General features: G+C 40.9%; 1 protein-coding gene across 1 annotated transcript in view; it reads left to right on the forward strand.

The window, feature by feature from the left end:
• Nucleotides 1-18,962, forward strand: part of NBAS (NBAS subunit of NRZ tethering complex) — a 287,599-nt gene that overhangs the window by 252,665 nt on the left and 15,972 nt on the right. Inside the window, exons 39-41 of the mRNA XM_027113927.1 lie at nucleotides 7,141-7,280; nucleotides 11,003-11,141; nucleotides 16,407-16,535. Of these exons, the coding sequence (XP_026969728.1) occupies nucleotides 7,141-7,280; nucleotides 11,003-11,141; nucleotides 16,407-16,535 (408 nt within the window). The remainder of the gene's footprint in view (nucleotides 1-7,140; nucleotides 7,281-11,002; nucleotides 11,142-16,406; nucleotides 16,536-18,962) is intronic.

Genomic DNA, 18,962 nt, shown 5'->3' on the forward strand with positions numbered 1-18,962 from the left:
GGTAATTGTTTTCTATTCATAAAGTACTTTCATATGCATTAATACCTTGTTCATGTTTACAGATATCTGAAGATAAGGTAAGCTGCTATCAATGCCTATAGGAAGGTGCCGATTTCAGGAGAGGTGCCTCAGCTTAAGACAGTCATGTTCACTTTCAAGCAGCCTCAGAGAAATTTAAGGTTAAAGCTGTTCTCATCTGAGAATAAGTGACTCAGTCCACTTTTTCAAGGACAGTGACTCTGTGTCTGATAAGGAGGCTGCAGCTGCTTGACAAATTGACTTACCTCAAGGGCTAAAGTCACCCAGTTCAATGAGGAGAGAAACATCAGTTTCAGACAAAAGGGAAAGAAATATTCTTATGTTTGAGTCACATTCGAATTTTGCCCTTTAAAATCCTGTGATACTTAGTTACTGGTGTCAGTATGGAGTCGTCAGCAACTCTATGGTGCCTGTAAAATAGTGAACATTTTCACCCCCTGCTCACTGGGGAAGGGACAGAAGTGTTAAAACAGATACATGTTCCTTTTGTTTTCACTGGGGAAAAGGACAGGATAAAACAAAGTGTAGGAAAAAAAAATAGCAATTTCTCTCAATTTTATTTTTACTGCTCTTTGGAAGGCATGCTTAAGAGTCATTTCAAATACTCTAATTGTTGCACAAATAAATGAGACTTTAAAAAGAGATAAAAGTTAGCCCATGATTCCATTATCCTAAAATAGCCATGTTTCTCTGTATTCTTTTTCTGTCCTGCCTAATCTATAGGCGTAATTCTTGTTAGAAGAAATCATGGCACACATCCAGCTTTCTGCTTTTTTATATCTAGCGTATTATATAGATGATAATATAAATAATACCCATCATTTATTGTGCGCCTACCATGTGCCAGCCTCTTGCTAGCTATCTTATTTGTATCCTCTTATTTAATGTTCACAACCGTGATATAAATATGAAGGATCTTCATCTTACAAAAGAGGAAATTAAGCCTCAGAAAGGTCCAGTAATGTCTCCAAAATAAACATTTTTCTGTATTGCTTTGACTTTACCAACACTGTTTTAAAAGCTGCACATTTAATTGAATTGCCCTTTATTATTTATTTTAGAGTCTCTTTATGGTAGTATGTTATGAAGTATGTTATGAAGTCCTTATGAAGTATGTTGGAGCATTTGATAGCCACCTACAGTTAGTTTTTCCTCTCTTTTAAAATACATTCTATAGTCATTTCATATTCTGTTTGGACACCGAAGTCATTTCTCTGTACCTCTTATACTTTTATGAAATATATTTAGATACTGGGAATATATATTTCAATACGGACTGCAGTACTTCTCAGAAAAGAGAGAATCTGATTCTTTCATAGGTCCACATTCATGCTCAGCCAGGTGCCTTGTTTTGGGGTATTTTAGGGAATTTTAGTTCCCATGATATTAATATAAATCACATGCTCTCACAACCTCTGTAAGCCTCTGAGATGTGTTTGCTTTAACTTTTATTGTCTCAGAGCAATACTTCTCTTCCTAAATTTTTTTTTTAGATAATTTGTCAGATTTATGACATAGTGATTTTCTTCAACTGAAAGTTGTTTAAATTTTTTTTACCATTAATGAGCACTATTACTAGTTGTGATATGAAAATATATTGGGACAAAACCATCTTATAGAAAGTATGTAGATAACATCAATATTTTTATTATATTTTTTACCAAAAAATGTGTATTGATCATTTGCTGTGCTTCATGTTCCCTGCTGATCACTAGGATTTTAATTATAGCTAACTTTTTTAACACTAAAAATTTGAAGACATTTTTATTAAAATTAAAACCAAAACAAGAATGCCCAATATCTTTATTATTTTTCAGCATCCTAGTCAATGTAGCAAGACAAGAAACAGAAGTAGGAGCTATAACTTTTTAAAAAGTCAAAATTACCATTATTATTGATTGTATCATCCTAATTTCTGGAAAACCCAAGAAAAATGACTAGAAGTAATAAGTGGAACTTATTATAAGGGCTGAAATCAATGATAGAAGAATACATAGTATATGTGAAAATAACTCAAGTCACTGGCATAGGGGCTTAGTATATATATGGGTCTAATTATAAAGACGTACCTTTTTTTTTTTTTTTTTTTTTTTTTTTTCGTGGGCCTTTCCTTTTTTTTTGCTTTTCCTTTGCGGGGCACAGGCTCCCGATGCGCAGGCTCGGTGGCCATGGCTCACGGGCCCAGCTGCTCCGCAGCATGTGGGATCTTCCCAGACTGGGGCACGAACCAGTGTCCCCTGCATCGGCAGGGGGACTCTCAACCACTGCACCACCAGGGAAGCCCAAAAGACGTACCTTTTTAAACTTAGTGTGTCATCATTTTCTTAAATAAATTTTACAGTAAATATTACTCTTCAAAAGAAGAAGTATTAACTCTTTGGTCATCTAGAAAACCATGTTTAGGAACCTTCACTTAATGCTCTTTTCTAAAGAACAGAGTTTGGCATTAAGATAGACTAGTCTTGGACTCTTTCCCAGCAGGATGGGTTGTAAACGTCTCAAAAAACTGCTGAGAGACAATTCTCCATGGATTTCTCACGTTTCTCCAAGTCTTATGAGCAGAGGCACTTTGCTTATCCCTGGATCTTCACGGTTTTCTCTTATGTTTTTTTTTCCTAAAGATTTATAGTTTTACATTTAACATTTAATACATTTAAATCTCTTATCAACTTTGAATAATTTTTGCATTAAGTGTAAGGTTTGGGTTGAGGTTTATTTCCCTTTTTGCCTAGGGATATCCATTTCCTCCAGCACCATTTGTTGAAAACACTATCTGGCCTCCAATGAAATGCTTTTGCCCTTGGTCAAAAATAAGTTGGGTATATTTGCTGCTGGGTTCTCTATTCTGTTCTTTTGATCTTTGTCTCTATCGTTCTACCAATACCACTTATCTTTCTTACTGTAGCTAAATAATAAATCTCAATATCAAGTAGAGGTATTCCTCCCACCTTATTCTTCTTTGTCAAGATAGTTTTAGCTATTCTAGGGAATGTCTTTCCATTTACATTTTATAAAAGCTTGTCTAAATCTACAAAAAAGGATAGTCTATTGTATTTACCCATATTTCTGCTTTTTGTACTCTACGTTCTTCCTTCTGATGTTCCAAAGTTCCTTCTTCTATCATTTCCTTTCTGTTTGAAGAGCTTCCTTTAGCTAGTTGTTAAGATGAGGGCTGTTGGTAACAGATTCTTTTAGTTTTCCTTATCTGAAAATGTTTTTATTTTCCTTTTTTCCCTAAAGGGTAGTTTTTCTGTATAGAGAATTTTCAATTGACAGTTCTTCTAACACTTGAAGAATATTGTGCCACTTCTTTCTGGCCTCCATCGTTTCAGATGATTAATCCCGTTATTCAAATTGTTGTTCTTTCTTAGGTAATGTGGTGTTCTGGGTGCTTTCAAGATATTTTCCCTTGTCTTTTGTTTTCAAGAGTTTAATTGGGTTGTGTCTTGGAATGGATTTCTTTGGACTTACCCTTTCTGGGGTTAGCTCAGCTTCTTGAACCTGTAGATTCATATCTTCCACCAAATTTGAGAAGTTGTTAGATATTATTTCTTAAAATACTCTTTCAGCTCCACTTTCTTTCTCCCTTTCTTCTGGAATTCTGAGAAATGACCTTACCTGCAATGTCTTCTGTTTCTAGGTGAGGAGTCAGGAAACACTGGGTCTAAGTGTCTTCCTTCTGTTGGTGAAGGAACACAAGATACCCTCCTGCTGCATTGTTCCTCAAGTCCTAGGGTCCCAAACTAGTTTGCTTTCTTTTTTCCTACTTTTAAGAGTTCTCATTTGGTGTCTCATTATTTTCATAGTTTATAGTTGTGCTTAGCAGAGAGGAGTAGGGAAAAATGGGTCAAAGCCATTTTGTTCAAGCTGGAAGTTCCTTGTATATGTTTACCTTGTATATTTCTTTATACAAAAATTCATTTTGAGTTTTAGTTACCAGAATTTATTTTTAAAGCCTTATAGACATGATGAACAAGATAAGCTTATGTTATTTTGGTAAGTTTTGATAAATTTAGTTATTTTAATATGTGGACACAAGTCCTAGATGAACACTTGTGTATCAGAGTATATAATGATTACTCATTATACTCATCATACTCAGAGTATATAATGATCCAACAAAGTATATTCTTTATCATGTGTTAAAAAAAAAAACATGTGCTCAAGTTGATTTTTAGGCCCATTTTCTTCTCAAATAAGGTAAAGCTTTCATAGCTACAGTGATAGAATTTAAAACTGCTTTCTTAAGAGCTGAGTAATAACAATTTGACATCCTTTTTGATAACAAGGGAGTATGCAAGTGTCCATACACAAAATGGTTAATTGTGTTAAGTTACTACATTTTTCACATTTGTATTTTAAACATGGGTGTCAATGCTCTGAAAAATAAGTTACTAATAATTGAAATGATTAGTGAGGATTCAGGAGAAAATGTTTCCTGACAAAGCCATACTCTTACAATTCTGTGTACATGTGAGAAAGGCATTGTACAAAACACTTATTAGCAAACACATTTTTTAAAATGGAAACTAATATTTGTACACTAATATAAAAACAAACAGAGAGAGATCTAATTTCTAGTTTCTAGTTTCTCTTTCCTTCCCTTATGATACAGTTCATGCCCTGAAAATTTACAAGCTATTATAGTTTCTGAAAAGAAATAAATCTAAATGATATTGAAAACATGAATCACTTTTTCCTAATCTCTTCATTTTCATGATATGGCTGCATTTCATGTAAGGGAGAATCATCTTGTTTTAATTATACTGCAGTTAATTAAAGAAACTGGAATATTGGCACTGCTGGGAGACAGAGCATTCAGTTGTTTAAAAAATATTTTTTTAAGCACAAAACCTTCTCTACAAATAAACTCAGATTATAACTCAGAAAGAAGAAAGCAGCCATTTACCCTGCTGCGGACCTCCAGACACCTCCTTAGAACTTCTGGGACATCAGGGATTTTGGGAGCCCAATTTTCAGACGAGGAAAAATGAGACTCAAAACAAGGGACTTTATTGAAATCACATAGCTAACCGCAAGGCATCACTGGTTGAAACATAATGTCAATACACATGCTACCTCTGGGTCTTTTTTAGTGATTTCCTTTTGGTGGGATCTTTTTTTTAAACCTTACATCTATCTCCAATAAAAAAAGAACAGCCAAAAATTTATGGTAACTCCATGAATATTTAATATAGTTCTGCGTTACAAGATTTTATAAATAAATTATCTTCATTCATTTGTATATCCATTCATTATTTCATCCATTCACTAAATAAGTACGGTGCATTTATTCTATATCAGGTATTATTTTACGTAGTGAGGATAAACCAGTGAACAAATAAGTTTCTGTTTTCTCAAACAAATATGCAATATGTCACGTACTTGTAAGTGCTAAGAAGGAAAATAAAGGTGAGGGAGGTAGATAGGGGTGGGGGAATATGCTACTTTGGGGGGGGGGTAGTTACGCAGTGTATTCCCTCAAAAAGTGACATTTGAGAGATTTGAAAGAAATGAGAGAATGAGCCATGCAGGTATCTGAAGAAAGAATGTGCCAGGCAGAGGAAGCAGGTCCAAGTTCCCCAGGTGGAAGCGGGAGTGATGAATGCACAGAGCGCCTGGGAGGCCCCAAGGCTGGAGAGGAATTGAAGGTGGTGAGGTCAGATAATGACAGATGGATGTCTTGAGTTTGAGAGGGTTTTGTTTTTTTTTAAAACCTTTCTTTATAAATAGGCAAGAAAATATTGCCAAACTCCCAATTAGACTACTAATTTGAATAATTCAGAGCTTCTCTAGCTTACTGAGTCCTCTAGCTTCAGAACATCCTGATCTGAGTATAATTATATATCAGCTCTGCTGCTTGCTAGCCATGTTACCAGGACAGATAAGCCCGTTTCTTCATCTGTAGATTGAGGTTAAAAATACCTGTGCAGTTCTCCATACAAAACTGTTGGAAGGATCAGCTAACTTACTGTATTATAAAATTATTTTAAAAACAAGAAAAAGCTTTTGGGTTATTATTCTGTGGAAGAATGACATGGGGCTTTAAGTCAGGTTTGGAAGGATCCTAATGGCCACTGTGTGAGGAAGACTCCACATGGTAATTACCAGTAATTTCATTGTACATATCAACTTTTGTGAAAATGCAGAATTCATGGTATAACTTTTTCAGGTGACTGCTGGGGTCAGAGCCAGGGTGACCATGAAATCAAATGTTTTGGAAACATGCATTAGTATAGACAATTCAGCAAATATATAGGTAACCATCTGTTCTCATTATTCTTTCAGAGTATTATCATCTGAGTCCAAATATAGAGAGTCTATGTTGGGAGAGGCTAGGAAACAAGAGAACCAGCTTTTGGCTTACTTTTATATTTAAAACTGCTTTCTAACTTAAAAAAAAAAGGAAACATTTTATTCACAGAGGTGTTGGAGATACGACTTGCTTGAGGACTGCCTCAATGTAAAAGAAGTATCATTTGGTTATTCAATGAGAGGAAAAATTAGTATTTTAGTTGATAGACTTCTTCTGCACTAGAAATGGAGATGTGAATAAAAGTTATTTTACTTTATTTTGATTTATAGCAAAAAAAATTCCATGTCAAATGTACTTTAGTAAAATCTTTACTTTCAAATTAGAGAAATTTTCTAGACAATGTGAAGATTTAGCGATACTCATTCTAAAATGAAAATTAGCAATGCAGGATAATTTAAACTAAAAACATTGGCTAACATTGAGTATGGTGAACTATTATAATTTCACATGAAACAGTTAAGTATTTTAACATAACATACATTGAATGCCAATAAGCCAGTTCTATGGAAGTCTACTTGTTTGAATTTATTTTGCTAAAGAATGTTAAGAACCTTCCTGTGACTTCCTTCTAAGCAATTTTTAACATAGATGTTTGAAGTTGGGTGAAACGTAGAGCTTTTGAAGGTTTTGGGGGAGTAGGGGTGGGGGAGATGTTGTTGAATTTCCCCTTGACACACTAAAAGTTTCCGAAAGAGCATTTAATCAAAATAATCAAATTTGAATTTTTCCGGACAGCAATTCCGTGGCCTTTGCTGTGGGTTTCAAGTGTGTGTTCCGCCTTCCAGGTGGACGTAACTGACACGGAGGATGAAGAGAAGCGCTACTTGCTCTTTGTGGAGCTCCTGGAGGCCAGTCACCGAGAGGTCGAGTTCCAGCACCTGGTTTTGCTCCTGCAGGCTTGGCCGCCTGTGAAACGGGAATATACGTGAGTATTAACATAAAAGTAGACTCCTATTTGTCTAGACTCTAGGTTTAAAAAATCACTACCTTCAGAAGAGCCAATGAAAGAAATATATAAAATCAGTATAAACCTTTAGATGAAATTAGAATTGTTTTTCTTGAAATATCACAGTTTCTTTCCATTTCTCCTTACCCCTAAAGCCAAATATTTTATTCAGAAATAGACAATGCTTGATAATAACATCTGATTTAGGATGTCAGCAAAATAATTTTGTGCCAGTATTTTCACCAGGACCTGTTTTGACGCTCTTTTAACACGGCTTACAATGCTAACTTGAGAATCCATGGGGAATAAATTGATAATTCCCATTTATTGAGAACACAGTGTATGTGCAGTTGACATACACTGTCAAGTCACACAGCAAAGCTACATGGGAAGGTGATGTTACCGAATTTTACGGATGAGAACGTGGAAGCTCAGAAGTTCAACAGCTTCAGGCAGCACCTGGCCCTGAGACGGAGGAGACAGAGTTCCAACAGCTGCTGGAACCTCCACAGCCCGTGCTGATCCTCTGTGTCAGGCTGAGATTGCAGGCACCACTAGAGCTGCCCCGATGGGCACACAGTCCCTGTGCTGCCAGCCAAGGAGTCCTTTGGAAGAAGTGGCCAGATTTCCTCTGAGCACATATGCTGTCTGTCAAGAACTGCTGCTCCTCTGGCAAAAAACGAGAGCATCCGCGCTTCTGCTGCGAATGTCTCGGCGGCCGGGACTCACCTTGCTGTTCCCGCGTCAGCCAGCACTTTGTGCACCCAGACCAGTACGTGTCTCCACACCTCAGATGTACACAGAAGGATGTTTTCTCGAAATGATTCCGTGAGCAGTTCAGGAACGCTAAGGAACATCTGGGCAAGCCCCTTTACCTTCACCCTCAGACGAGACCGTTAGGAATTCCTGAAGCAAACCAAGGAGGGGGGCATTTTGGTTGGGTTTGTTTTTTTAACCAAGTGTTTTCGGAAAGGCAAGAAGCGTCTCTTAGATCGAGCATCCGTGGCAGCGCTGCCGTGCTGACATCTGCGCTTGAGCATAGGTTCTTACCTTCACTCTAAAACCGTGCAGTGCAAGTTCCCACATCGTGAAAGCTTTAGTGTCGCTTGTGACAGTGCCTTGAAACAGCATTTCCATCTGGTTCCAATTATCTTGGCAGAGCTGCCCCGGGACCTGAGGGTGCTTGTTAAAAACACAGTCCCATGCTTGGCTCGCCGAGTCCAACTCTCGGTACCGGGGCCTGGGCCTCAGTTTCTAAACGGCTCCTAGGAGATGATAATGGGAAATAGATGTGGGACCCACTAATTACATTGTCAGTAATGCTTCCCTTTTTTAGGAGATCGTGAGAGTTGAATTACAGATTTCTTCATACACTCAAAATGGGTCTCTGAGTCTGAAGAGAATTTTTCGAATTGCAAGTATGATGCTTCCGGCAGATTCGCTAACTGTGGCTCTGCAGTTCCTCTTACTTCTGGAACACTGACCACTGCAACTCACTCACTTACCCACGAGAAGCAAACTCGGCTTCCTTAAAACACTTCCTGCATTTAAAACATTTAATGCATTTGGAGACAAAAAGATACTCATTTTCAAACATATATTCTTGCTTTTGTAGTCCTGTGTGAAAGTTGTAAGTTGCTAGTAACCTGTGTTTTACAGACTTCCTTTACGAAATCATTAGCATCAGAACCAAGCATTACCAGAGTCCACTTAACCCTCTTACCAGCTGTGTCTCCTCTACCTAAGCGATAACCAGTTATACATACATATTTGACTGAATAATAAGTCAAATAAAGTCCATTTCTGCTTCTTTCCTGCTCAAACTGGTGTTTTAGCACAGGAGAACGTATGAGGGAACACTTAAAACAGGTCCTTAAAAGTACTTGGGAATACTTTTTTTCCCCCAGACGATCCAACGTATGACTCCAGCACTTCCAGAACAACCAGAAAAGGGGAGAGGAGCGTGGGGAGCGGGGAGGGAGGGGTAGTGTGGCGATGACTGAATGTTGCCGATCAACATGGTAAAGTCAAAAATTGGACTTTCAAGAACTTTGCTTGATCCACATGACTGCTAATTTACTGGTACCAACTTTGGAGTTTTGGTTTCAGTCCCTTGTCAGAACATGTATGGAAAGCATAATAGATTTGCATTAGGGAAGATCCGTAGTTTTCCTCCAGTGTATCACAGCTGGCTGGTGTAAAATACATTTTTTTTAACTTTTTATCTTATATTGGAGTATAGTTGATTAACAATGTTGTGATAGTTTTAGGCATATAGAAAAATGATCCAGTTAAACATATACATGTGTCCTTTTCCAAATTCTTTTCCCATTTAGGTTGTTACATAATACTGAGCAGAGTTCCCTGTGCTATACAGTAGGTCCTTGTTGGTTATCCATTTTAAATACAGCAGTGTAAATCTAAAAAGAAATGGTGCAGATGAACTTATATACAAAACAGAAACAGACTCACAGACTTGGAGAACAAACTTATGGTTACCAGAGGGGAAGGGTAGGGGGAAGGGATAGTTAGGGAGTTTGGGATTGACCTGTACACACTGGACAATATGTTTTGATAGTTGTTGTAAAAGCCACTGGGATGCACTGTGCAATTCTGCTTCAGGGAGGTGGCCTGTTAGGGAAAACCCCAGGAGAACTGAATCCAGACTTTAAAGAGGAAAGCAGAGGGCGAGTCCTCTAGTGTACGAAGACTCATCCGTCAACCAGATGCTCCCTGAGCTTTGTTTGTACCTTGAAATAAGCAGCATTCGTTGTCCCCACAAGTTGTTAGTTTGAGCTGAGACACAAAGGCTTTGCCAAAGGCTAGTATTCTGAGTCCCCTTGTTGTTGCGCTTGATGTTTTTCTCAGGCACAAGGAGTGAAATTCTTTCCAGGGAGGGACCATCCTTTGGTGTTCCGTGGCTAGAAGCTAGTGCTGTGCTAATGAGACAACAGACTCTTAATAAAGAGTAAAATTATTTTTAAATGTTGTAAGTAAAATCAGTACCCCAGAATGAATGTACCTTTCACTTGTCTCTTGAAATATAAATCGTGATGTTTTTATGAAGTCAAGGTAGCGGCTGCCAGAGAAGGGAAACAAAAGGCAAACTTTTGTGCTTTTATGTCTCAGAAATAAGAGAAGTACCTAGTAAGATGTGCCTGCTCTTGAGAGCGATACTTCACAATGGCAAACGTCATTCATTAAGCAATGCAAGCCTGCAAGGAAAACATTAAATTGCCTTTTCGCCGTGAGAAGAACCAAGGCCCAAAAAAGGGTGGCGTCCCCAGAGGACGTGGTGGGGAGGTGGCGTCCCCAGAACAGGCTGGGTGGCGTCCCCAGAACAATACAACTAGGCTGAGAGTGTAGAAGTCACTTCTGTGACTCGCGCAAGCAGTCAGGGAGCCGGAATGTCAGCCTGAGCTGCTGGGCTTCAAAGCAGTCTGTACTGGTTGGCGTCCACCCACTGGCCCCATGCTGCTGGGGCACTTGTCCATACCACAGCAAGCTCTTTCCCCTCTGTGGGCTGGTGTCTTTTCTCCAAGATAGGCGTGAAGGAACACATCATGCAGGTTATGACTGCAATTTGCCAAAAGCATTTTACTTGAAAAAGTGGGATTTCTTTTCTGTTTTAAAATTTCTTATCACAATTGTTATAAGTTTCGTCGTTTCCCATGCCTTGCATTTTTCTCCCTTCAAACCAGCATAACCAATAATCCATGGGTGAGACTGGCTACAGTGATGCTAACCAGATGTACGGTGGAGAACAAGGAAGGGCTGGGGAATGAAGTTTTGAAAATCTGCCGCTCTTTATATAACACCGAACAGATGCTCCCTGCAGAGGTGAGTGGCTATTTCAAGTGGCTTTCCTGGGGGATATCCCTTTCCTTTTCCCAGCTCTTTGGTGTAAACAATACCAGTGACTGTACTTGGGGAACATTTAGCTTAAGTTATCAGTAGGGAAAGTAAAGCCCATAATTTGTGACCGATCAAATGAAGAAAAGCAGGGCTAAAAGGATTCTTTGAGGTCATTTTCTCCTTGTTGGAGCTCTGAAGCAGTTTTCCTTTTACAAGTCCCAGAGTAGAACCCAGTTTTCTGGGTTTTTTGGGTGCCCTTTTATGTCTAGCTCAAGTTTCTGTTCTAAGAGGTCACGGTAGCTCAAGTGTCCTGTCTGGCTGACCCAGGCCAGTTGGTAACATAGCAGCTACCTTAGCACTCCTCGGCAGGTAACCAGACACTCTGATTCTCACATACTTTTTTGACATCATTGTAATAAGATTGCATAACCACAATATTTATTCTCTGTGAACATGGTAAAAACTCAGCCACCTCCATGTTGACCTTGTTCTCTATTTGATCCTATAATATGTGTCCCAGAGATATTTGTGTAATATATATGTAAATTTGTACATTCTAAAATAAGCACGTATTAACTACAGCCCCCTGCTGTGGATCTGACCTCAGCAATGTATCGTTTGAGCAATTTACATGTCTTAAATTTAAGCCTTTGGATAATGGCACTAAACTGATCAATTGGTTTTTGAGTTTCTACCACATAGCAGATAAACTTGAAAACAAAATTGTAAATAGGACTCTTTGAATCTTCATTGTTCACTCAAGGAAAATATTCTCTTTATGAATGCAATTGAATGAATTGTTTTCTGAATGAAGGACTGGCTAAGTGTTTTTTGATTGAATTTAAAATACTGTGTCCATTTAAAGACGTCTTCAACCACCAGGATGACAGAATTATTCTATAAAATATTTAAAGTACCAGCACCAAAGATAACTTCCCCTTGCTCCAGTAGCCTGTGATTTGCTTGTGTCAGATGCTTATCTACCTGTGATCGGCTCTGCTATATTGTGAGCACCTGGAGGGTAGGAACCATGGCTGTAGCATCTCTGTTTCACCCAAGGCAGGATTCAGCATACTGCAGAGAGTGGGGACTCAACACACTGTCTTACCCCCACCAGGGTAAGTAAATAACATGGGTTTCATCTCTGCCTTAACATAAGCTAAGATCAAGCATTGTTAGATTAGGACCAAACACCAGAAGTGTCCTACCGTCAGTTCTATTGAATCTAGGTTAGGAAGACATTATTTAGGATCTCTGGACCTCCACCTTCTCATCTCTGAAACAAGGGGTTAGACCACATGACCTCAGCGGGGACTCTTGTTCCGACTGTTCTGTGAGGTCCCCAGTCCTGGGAGGAGCGTGACCTGAGGCTGTGTCTTCACTTCTTCATCCGTAGCACTTAGTTCACCGTCTCTCATGAGTCCATCATTCTCTTGGGGTGAGGAGTAAGGTACTGGATTGAGCCCCATTTTGAAGTGGGTCGTTATCGCTTCTCTGTTCCAATTTGATGATTTGAAAGATCATCATCAAGAGCTCTGTTGCCACAGTGACTTTTCTTCATTTTTGTTTTGCTACCTTCTGTGTTTTAATTGGGTACATATGTAGATTCTTTTTCTTAGGATGCCATGATTGAAGGAACTTTGCAAATGTCGTGTACTATTTTTATTAATCACTGAATTTGCGCAAATGTGAATCAGAATGGTTTCAAAGGAAGGAACAGTATTATCATAAAATGGAAATGTCTTGTTAAGTTTATTTTACCGCATTTGGAATCTACATAGTCTCATTTCAGACTTCCATGAGATTTAGTATCCCTGTGGCAGTAAAATTATCCATGACTCACTTCTTTTTCCACCAGTACCTTTGGTTGCCCTACTGCCCGGTGTGTGAGATGCGTTTGCCTGATTAGCTCTGACGGGACTTAAAGGGGCTTACTTTATCCTTCATCCCCATTTCCCATCCTCCTACCAAGTTGCCATATGTAGAGATTCGTTTTCTTTGTGGCTCTTTTCACGATCTCCTGCTGTTGCTCATGGTACTTGTTTACTTATGGCCATGATGGTTTTGCTGATGGAAAATATTAGAGAAAGATAAAATCACTGTTTCTCACAGGTCATGTGTCCCACGGTCTTGACAGTTAACACATCCTCCTCTCAGCTTCTGTCTGTGGCAACGCGTGCAGCATCCTCAGGAGTGGGGTATCTGGAGAACAAGAAATCGGCGACTTGGCATAAAACAAGTTCCTGGCATTTAGATGTAAAAATCCCAAGTTCCATCTACTTGTGGCTGCCCCCGAGGGTCCCTGCAGAGGCACAGCAGGAACTAGCAGGGCAGACACTGCGGCGGGTGTGTGGGAGCCCGCCCCCCAGCTCACGAGGGAGCCCAGCTGACCCCGGCTTCTCAGGCTTAGTGTGACTGTTCTCTCTCACGGCTGAGGCACTCCTGAGGACATCAAGAGCTCGATTTTTCGAATCGACGACACCCACCCCTGCACACCTTGTGCTCCACACTCTTGCTGCGGGCCCTGCCACACCTTTAGGTGCCGGATACCCCAGGACCAGTGGGAGGGTCGCGTGAGGACAGAAGGACCGCTGGTGGACCGGTCCCACTGCTCTGACGACCGTCAGCCATAGGGCCCAGGGCATCACCATAAGCCCCAGTCCACAGGGAGGACCAGCGCCCAGGGTTCTGGCCTGGCTCTGGGCCCCAGCCCACCTGCTTCTCTGCATTCAAGGCCTCTCATTGTTGTTCTGTGTCCTGATGCAGACAGGTTTGAGCTGCGAACGTACCATATAAGGTGTTTTGTGGTTCCCTTTGCTACTTGGACCTTTCCTGCAGCTACCCAAATCCCTTTATAAACATCCTAATAAACTGTCCTCTTGTAACACAGGGGGAAATACCTGGTGAATATAGTATAGTCCTTAATTACAAGTACGTATTTAGCCAGTAACTGTTAGCTAAGAGATAAAAAGCACTCAGGAGCTCTCATAAAATGAATTCTTCCGTCCCTGGGTGTCCTTGTCTGGCTGTGGGATATCGAGCCGTTATGCCTGCTCAAAGGGGTGTATAGGTTATTTCCATAAATTTTTCATCAAAGCTGAGATCAGCCAAGTGATGTGCTTCTTCCAAATATCATAAATTACTGAGAAATACCTATTTACCAATTACTGATAACTTATTGAATAAGCATATATGAGAGTTAAGAGAGAGAATACAAATAATTCGGGGTACAGTATGTACTAAGCAAGTTTGGAATACAGAGAAGGAAAAAGCTCCTTGCCCTCAAGTGAGGCAGATAGACAAATGAATGATTACAATAATACAAGATGACAGATAACGTAGGAAATATTCAACGAGGTATAGCCAGAATACAGGAGCGCCAAACCTGGGACATCAGAGGTACCATCGCAGGGAATGGAATTTTCTTGTGCCTTTGTAAGCTGAGACCTAACGATGAGTAGGGGTTAATCAAAGAGAGAGAGACAGCAGAGGTTACATCGTGTGCGAAGACCCAGAGGTCCGTGAGAGCCTCACACTCTCTGCTGCACCCTCCACTGTGGTAGCCATGGGCCACACGTGGGTATGAAAATCGAGCTTAAGTGAAATTGAATAAAATTTAAAATGCAGTTTCTCAGTTGCACTAGCCACATCTCAAATGCTCACAGGCCCCACATGGCCCACGGCTGCCCTGCTGGACAGTGCAGCTCAGAGCATCCCGTGGTGAGAGGGAGGTCTCCCGTGCAGGTGCTGCTCTCAGAGGACTGTGCAGGGTGGGAGGGCGAGGCCGTAAGGCTACAGGGAGGAGGGCGGAGGAAGCAGGTTGGTGCGTGGCAGCTGGGCTGGACTGTCATGCACGGGGGTTTATATTTCGTCTTCCCAAGTGTTTTCTGCAGGTATTGGCATCCCAGATTAAAAATCCGCATTTCTCTTTGGCCCAGATGCTGGGCGAGAGGCCTCTGTATGCGGTACGTGCCTTAAGGCATGCAGAGCACTTTCCTGAATGAGAATCCGTGTTTGAAGTACACATTTTACAGAACTGTTACCCAGCCGATATTGATCATTCTCACACGGGTTTGGGGGGCACAGCCTGATTTCCAGCGGTGGCCTGCTGGGTGCAAGCCAATAGAAGACAGTGAGTGGAATTCCAAAGAGACCTTTATCCCAAGCGTTAAGCAGGGCTTCTTTATGTCAGCCTTCTTTTATCTACTCTTTATAGTAACGTAAAGGAATTATGAAAATGTCATGCATTTGAGTTTTCCTCCTCCGATGTGCTCCTGTTGGAGTAGCACAAGAGGAAGGTCGTCCCACACAGGGCGGTGACCCCCAGTTCTTTCAAAAACAGCCCTCGCTTTATATAATGAGGTTGCGCTCTTGTCCGGTCTCTGGTCCGAGTGTTCTGTTCTTCACATTACAGCTAAAGTCAGGACACCGAGGGAACATGTAACTCAGCAGGGAAGAATAGCTTGAAAATTTATTTTCTATGCTTTTATACTTTTGTTGTGAAAGATTATCGTTCGTTATCTTATAGAAAAGCCTGCTCTCTGATGGCAGGTTCAGCCAGCATAAAAAAAGGGCCGCGAATAAAATGCAAATATGTCTGTGACAATCTAAATCCATTTTCATGTTTCTGGACCACAGGTACTTTTTCTGAAGATGGAGCATCTTAAGTATATCAAGCATCCAGTTTACATTGACATTAACTATAAACAGGTTTTAAAATATGCAAATTGCTGATTTCCTTTGTTACAGTGGGTGATAACTAGATATTTTTGATAATTTTAACAATTGACAATAGTTTTTATTGTTAAGCGTCTAGTATATGCTGAGCATTGTACATTATTATTCACTAATACTTATTCACACACACACACACACACACACACACACACCACTGCAGAGTAGATACAGTTTACCTCTGTTTCACTTGGGAGGAAACTAGAGCTCTGAGAGTTTAGGAAAATAAATTCCAGTCCTATATCCATCCATCGGGATCCTGTGCAGCCATTAACATAGCAACGTTGTAGATGAATATCTGATACTTGGAGAGATTTTATGAATAGATGGTGAAGTGAGTGAAACAGGTATCAAACACTAAATCAGCGTGGTCCCACGTGTGCATTTTGTACAGACACAGACACACACACACACACACTCATAGGAAAAGGTGTGGAAAGACACAAGCAGAATCATGCCAGCGCTTTGACGCGCTCCCTTTCCTTCTCACTCACAAAGTTGCCCTTGTGCTTCCAGGGTGTGAAGGAGCTATGCTCGCTGCTGCAGCACCAGGCCCTGCTGCTCCCGTCTCTGAAGCTTCTCCTCGAGAGCCGAGATGAGCGTCTGCACGCCATGGCCCTGGACCACATCACTGCCATTGCTAAGGTGCTCCCTGCGGAATTTCTTTCTTATGTTTCAGAGAAATGAATTAGTAATGCCATTCTCATCAAGAACAACCGTGATTTACTCAGGACTATTTTATCTCCACTCTGACCACATTAGCTGTTTCTGTTTGTCTAAGCAGTAGATATTTGTCTCTTTCACAAACATTCACTAAACTCCTCCCATGAACCACACTCTGGGTTTAGGTGCCAAGAATACAAACCCAGATCATGAAGCATTTTCTCTAGAGAAGCCGTGTATTCGTCTCAAGAAAATGTCAGAGCAGCCTGGGACTAGCGGACTAGTCCTTGCCACTTGAAGTCTTAGTCGAGGAGCTCCTAGCATCAAGCAGGTTTTCTTGCCTGCATGTGTTTGGTTATCTACTAATAAAAGGTGAGAAAGAGTCATGTTTCCTGGCACCATCGGGAATCTCGAGCTCGTGTTTCCTCTGGCGGCTGACAGCACCACTGAAGCCCCTCCTCGTTGGAGGAATGGGGGCTAGTGTCAAGGCTGGAGTGTCCTCCCTCAAGGCTCTTGCCTTGTTCTCATGATTAAGGAAGAAGCTTTCACTTCCCTTTTTAAATTTTACACTTTAGGGTTAGATAGCTCAGGGTTGTGTTTAATGAATTTGCATTGTATTGTCCTTACTGAAGCCCTTCTGCAGGGCGATCATTCTTTCACTTGAAGCGTGTATGTGTGTGCTTTAACAAAAACATAAGAGGATGTCTTTTAGGGACCAGAGAGGGCAGCAGGATCCTAGAGCAGTGGTGCAGTGAAGAGATTGATGAACAGATGTCATGGATGTACAATGTTGTCAATGACAAAGGATGCAGAAAGCAGAACATAATTGCATTTGGAAACAGTAATAATGAACAAAATGAGAAAAACCTAGTGCCTTTATTCATTTAGATATATTTTCAAAATAATGTAAAGTTTCTCTAAAGATTTTGTGTTGATAAAAATGCCCTTCGTGGGGCTTCCCTGGTGGCGCAGTGGTTGAAAGTCCGCCTGCCGATGCAGGGGACACGGGTTCATGCCCCGGTCCGGGAAGATCCCACATGCTGCGGAGCGGCTGGGCCCGTGAGCCATGGCTGCTGAGCCTGCGCATCCGGAGCCTGTGCTCCGCAATGGGAGAGGCCACAATGGTGAGAGGCCCGCGTACAGGAAAAAAAAAAAAAAAATGCTTCGTTATCACTGATAGTTGAGCATGACAAGGGCCTTTCTAGAAACTAGACTGAAGTAGGGAATTGAGGGGACTTGTCCAGTGGTAACCTCCCTGTCTCTCTGTGCTGAAATAAAAGTTGCATAATGTTGGGAATTTACAAGAAACTAAGAACTGCAATGAGATTTTTTTTTCTTAGCTGATTTTTAATTGGAAATCCAAGACATCGGGAAGAAGGGAAAACTGGAGAAAATCATGCTGCATACTTTCAGTGTCTTTTTTCCCTCACTGCCGTTTAACGTATTCATATCTCTGCTCAGGTCTTCCCACTAAAACTTGCCATGGGCCTCTTTGAGCATAAAACAGTGATGTATTTAAACATTGCCGTTCCCCGTTCGTCCTGTGTAGGGCATTCCTGACACACTCCTGAATTCCATAGGCGAGCGTGTCAGTTTTCATTTTAAAGATTCTTTATCTCAAATGCATCAGAACTGCAACTAGAAGGGGGGCTCCCTAACTGTGAACCAGCCCTGCTGCCTGCCACACACCCCTGCATACACGCATGTGCACACGCACACGTGCACACACCATCAAAATAAGAAATCAAATGGGAACGTTGATCACCCGAGTCATTTTTCAGTGGCACTGGTTTCCGTCCATGTAACGCTTTGATCTGCACGTTTTTCAGTGGCACTGGTTTCCGTCCATGTAACGTTTGACGTGCAGCACTGTGCTAAAAGTCTGTGGGCGGCCCGCCTAGGGTTGTGGTGCGAACACCCAAACCCTCTGTGGCCTTCAGGGGCGAAAAGCAAAGCCAGAGGTGTAAATTGCTGAGGCGAGTCACTTACCTACCACGGAGACCCTTACTTTTAGGAATTCAGTAATGACGCTGACTTGTAACTTCTCTGCACTAAGTGGAGGACTCACATTAGGCTGGCCCATCTGTGACCTTCAGGTGTGTCCATGGAAGCTTTTGCATCCTCCAGAGAAATAAAGTGTTGCAGATTTTTCCAGTTTTTAAACATTTTTTAACTTTTTATTTTGAGATAGTTTTAAGTTCACATTCAGTTGTAGAAAATAACAGCAAGATTTTTTGTACCCTTCACCCAGTTTCCCCAAGTGGTAACATCTTGCATGGCTATAGTATAATTATCACCAAGACGTTGACAGTGATACAATCTCTGGACCTGATTTGGATTTCACAGTTTTACGTGCCCTCGTGTGTGTGTGTGTGTGTGTGTGTGTGTGTGTGTGTGTGTGTGTGTGTG

The sequence above is a fragment of the Aethalodelphis obliquidens genome, unplaced genomic scaffold, assembly GCF_003676395.1.
Source record: "Aethalodelphis obliquidens isolate GAN/ISIS:26980383/991018 unplaced genomic scaffold, ASM367639v1 scaffold12, whole genome shotgun sequence".
Classification (NCBI taxonomy): Eukaryota; Metazoa; Chordata; class Mammalia; order Artiodactyla; family Delphinidae; genus Aethalodelphis; species Aethalodelphis obliquidens.